The sequence below is a fragment of the Cebus imitator genome, unplaced genomic scaffold, assembly GCF_001604975.1.
Source record: "Cebus imitator isolate Cc_AM_T3 unplaced genomic scaffold, Cebus_imitator-1.0 Scaffold443, whole genome shotgun sequence".
In the NCBI taxonomy this organism is placed as follows: domain Eukaryota; kingdom Metazoa; phylum Chordata; class Mammalia; order Primates; family Cebidae; genus Cebus; species Cebus imitator.
Genome location: NW_016107758.1, coordinates 922,266 through 926,116, shown reverse-complemented (window position 1 = coordinate 926,116; position 3,851 = coordinate 922,266). Strand labels below are relative to the sequence as shown.

At 47.4% G+C, this 3,851-nt stretch overlaps 1 protein-coding gene across 9 annotated transcripts in view; it reads left to right on the top strand.

The window, feature by feature from the left end:
- The window catches only part of SNED1 (sushi, nidogen and EGF like domains 1), an 86,950-nt gene that overhangs the window by 78,023 nt on the left and 5,076 nt on the right, over nt 1-3,851 (top strand). For all 9 annotated transcript variants that reach the window (XM_037732203.1, XM_037732202.1, XM_037732204.1 and 6 more), the window contains 2 exons: nt 2,667-2,750; nt 3,646-3,683. In XM_037732203.1, the coding sequence (XP_037588131.1) occupies nt 2,667-2,750; nt 3,646-3,683 (122 nt within the window). The remainder of the gene's footprint in view (nt 1-2,666; nt 2,751-3,645; nt 3,684-3,851) is intronic.

Sequence of the window (3,851 nt, the reverse complement as noted above, 5' to 3'; positions counted from 1 at the left end):
CTCATCTCCTGTGGCGCAGCTCTAATGTCTCATCTCTGGCGCAGCTCTAACGTTTCCTCTCCTGTGGCGCAGCTCTAATGTCTCATCTCCTCTGGCGCAGCTCTAGCGTCTCCTGTGGCACAGGTCTGCAGGTGCTGAATTCTCTCTGTGTTTGTTCGTCTGCACAGGTTTTTGTTTCACCGTCATTTTTGAAGAATATATTGGCTAAAGAATATATTTGACTTCTTGATTGACAGTTACATTTTTTCTTTCATGACTTTAAAGCTGTCATGCCTTTGTCTTCTGGCTTGTGTAGTTTCAGACAAGAAGACTGCAGTCATTCTCATCTGTGTTACACTGTGTGGAACGTGTCTTCCTGCCCTTTATGTTTTCCCTTTATTACTGTTTTTGGACAATTTAATTATGATGTGCTTTGGTATGGCTGTGTTTTGATTCTCTGGAGTTTGTTAAGCTTCTTGTCTTTCTGGGTTTCAGTTTTGTCAACCTTGTAAACTTTTTGCCATTATTTCTTCATATTTTTTTTCTGTCCCTCCATTTCTTCTACTTCTGGGACTCCAGTTATGCATGTGTTAGACTGATACTGCTCTTCTCGGCTTTTTCAGGCTGTTCTTTTCCTTTTTGACAGATTCTGCTGCTGTGCATTCAAGGTCATTGATCTTTTCTTCTGCAGCATCTAATCTACCATTAAATGTGTTCAACCAAATTTTTATTTCAGATACTGTTTTATCACCTCCAGAAGTTTCGTTTAGTTCTCTCTTAGATCCTCCAATTTCTGTCTTATCTTGACATTTTCCTGTAGATCACTGAACATGTGGAACAATTTTAAGGTCCTTGTGTGCTACTTCCTCATCACTCACACGTTTGGGTCTTTTTCTATTTGATTATTTATTTGTCTCTAAGTTATGGGTCACTTTTTTGATTATTCAAATCATTCTTGAATGTCTTACAGTTTTTTTTTTTATTGGATGCTGGGCATTGTAAGTTTTATGTTAATGAATGCTGTATTTTTTTGTTTTCAAGAATGTTCTTTTTTCTCTGGAAGGCATTATCTGAGTATACTTTGATCCTTCCGAGGCTTGTTTCCAGGTGGCTTTAGAGTAGCCTTTATTCTGGGGTTAAGTTTGCCCTACTTCTACGGCATGGCCTTTCTGGGGGTTCTTTCCTTTCTTTTTTAAGATGGAGTCTCGCTCTGTCACCCAGGCTGGAGTGCAGGGGAGCAATCTCAGCTCACTGCAACCTCTGCCTCCCTGGTTCAAGCGATTCTCCTGCCTCAGCCTCCTGAGTAGCTGGGATTACAGGTGCATACCACCATGCCCAGCTAATTTTTGTATTTTAGTAGAGCTGGGGTTTCACCATGCCAGCCAGGCTGGTCTTGAACTCCCAACCTCAAGTGATCGGCCCGCTTCAGCCTCCCAAAGTGCTGGGATTACAGGAGTGAGCTACCATGCCTGGCCCTTTCTGGGGTTTCTATGGAATGGCCTATTGCTAAACAGGATCTCTCTACTCTGGCTCTGGAAATTGTTCAACTCCTCAATGTTCTTCTTTGCCTGGCCTTAGGGGGGTGCACCCGATGCATGCACAGCTTGTTTCCATCCACAGGCCCAAGGGGTCCCTTACACAGATTTCTGGGAGTTCCTCCTCTGCACAGTTCCCTCCGCTTCAGTTCTCTGCCCCACAAATTCCAGCTGCCCCTGCCTCCCCGACTTCAGTCTGTTTCCTTCACTCAGTGTGACCGCTGCTTGGATCCCCTTCCTTTCTCTGTGATGCCAAAACTTTCTCTAGGCCGAATCCCAGGCTGATCACAGGGCTCACCTCCCTTGGTTCTCCTCTCTCAGGGATGACAGTCTTACGTTGTCTGTTTTCTAACATTTGACATATAGTTACTTACTATATTTTGTCCAGTTCTCTGGTTGTTCACATTGGGAGGTTAATTCCAGATTCTGTTACTCTTTCTTGTCCAGTAATGGAAGTCTTGCCATGTCACAAATCCTAAAGGTTCTGTGAGACTTAGCATATGGGTTGGAGCTTTGCTCACTGAACTCCTTGGATAGCTCTGACATTTGAGAACTTTAACAAAAGACAGAACACTTTTCCATCCATTATTACCTACAAACCTGTAGAGAGATGGTCTGAGTAAGTCCCATTTGACATACAACTGAGGCTTCAAACTTCAAAAAACTCACTCAAAGTCGCCTGATTAATAAATGGAAGAGGCGGGACATGAAATCACGCCTCGTGTTCTGCAGTGCCTGCATCTGAATCCTGACTCCCCAACGCTTCTCAAACTTCTCTGTGAAATACCCAGAAAAACAGAGAAGTGAGGTCATACCCTCCCAAGGCCTCAGGCCGAGTGGCCTGCCTCTAGCACGGGCGAGTTTCTGAAATTTCACATTTTATCTCTTAGTGCCATGTGCTTTGTCCGTGCTCATCTGCATGCACATTACAATGGTTTATGTATATTATTGGGCCTCAGTAAAGCGATTACAAATCACATGATCTTTATGTTAGACATTTTAATACATCAGCAGGAGGTAACGTTTCATTAAAATCACAGCTTTTCCCTCCAACTCCTTCCTGTTTACCTGTGGGTTCACGAAGCCTAGGCTAAGCAGCTGGGTGACGTTTTGCTTCACTGTCGGTTTGACAAAGCTTTCTTGTGACAACAGGCATAAACGAGTCTACAGAGTTCACCAAGACATCTGCTTCAAAGAGAGCTGTGAAAGCACAAGCGTCAAGAAAGCCCCAAACAGGTGCCTCTGGGGAGCAGGCCAGGCTGTGCCCTGCATGTGGCTCACAGGGTGACGGGCAGGGGGGGCAGGTACTGTGGCTGCTGCAGGCCTGCGGGCTGAGCCAAGCAAGCCACTTCCCAAATAGGCAGCCCCTGGGCAGCCATGTTCTGCTACGAAACTTATGTACATATATGTGCATATGAGCGCACAGAGGGGCGCAGCCAGGCATGCTCGGTGCTCAGGGGAGGCCACGGGCTGGGTACTGGGTGGTCACCCTGGTTATGCATATTCACACAGAACGTATGCTACAATTGGGAAGCACGGGGTTATTGACAGCCCTGAGTATTTAACGGCCAGTGTAGTGCACCGCTGTTTACTTTTGATTCACTCACACCCACCCCGGTTCTTCCCCCAAAGCTTTCAAGGTAGTTAATTACTCGTGTCTGGAGTTCACTGAAAGAAGTGCCTGAGAACATTATGTCTTTCAGAATCAGAGTTGAAACCTGTCATCATCCGCACAGACCAACAGGTAGCCACAGGTAGCCACGCACTCCCAGTGTCAGGCAGGGCCGCGGCCTGCAGCTCACCAGCCGTGCTGCCCGGCCTGCGCGTGTCACCCAGCTCTTCCCCAGGGTGGCTTTGGCTTGCTTTCTCCCACGTCCGTCCTTCTCTTTCTGACTCACATCGAGCTAGGTTTCTAGTGTTCTCATTCCACAACTACGGTCTCAAGCCAGGTGGGTACACACAAACTGAAGTGCTAATCTCCACATCGGTGTCTGGACCCATGGTGTCCCTCACCCTGAAGCGTACGTGGGATAAAGGCAGGGTTTCAGCAGGCACCCTGGACTGAGGTAGCTGTAGGGTTCAAGGTGCACAGTCTCTTTGTCATTAAATGACTTTTCTCTAATTATTTCAGGAAACAAAGTAAGAGTCAGACACTGGAGAAATCTTAAGGTATGTCCCTGCTGCTCATGCACCACTACCACAGAGCTGCTGGGAAGTGGGGGTGACTGCCCAGCCCTGGGCTCTCGGGGTGCCGCGGCCTACTCAGTAAGCACCCTGGGCCCTCGGGGTGCCACGGCCTACTCAGTAAGCACCCTGGGCCCTCGGGGTGCCGCGGCC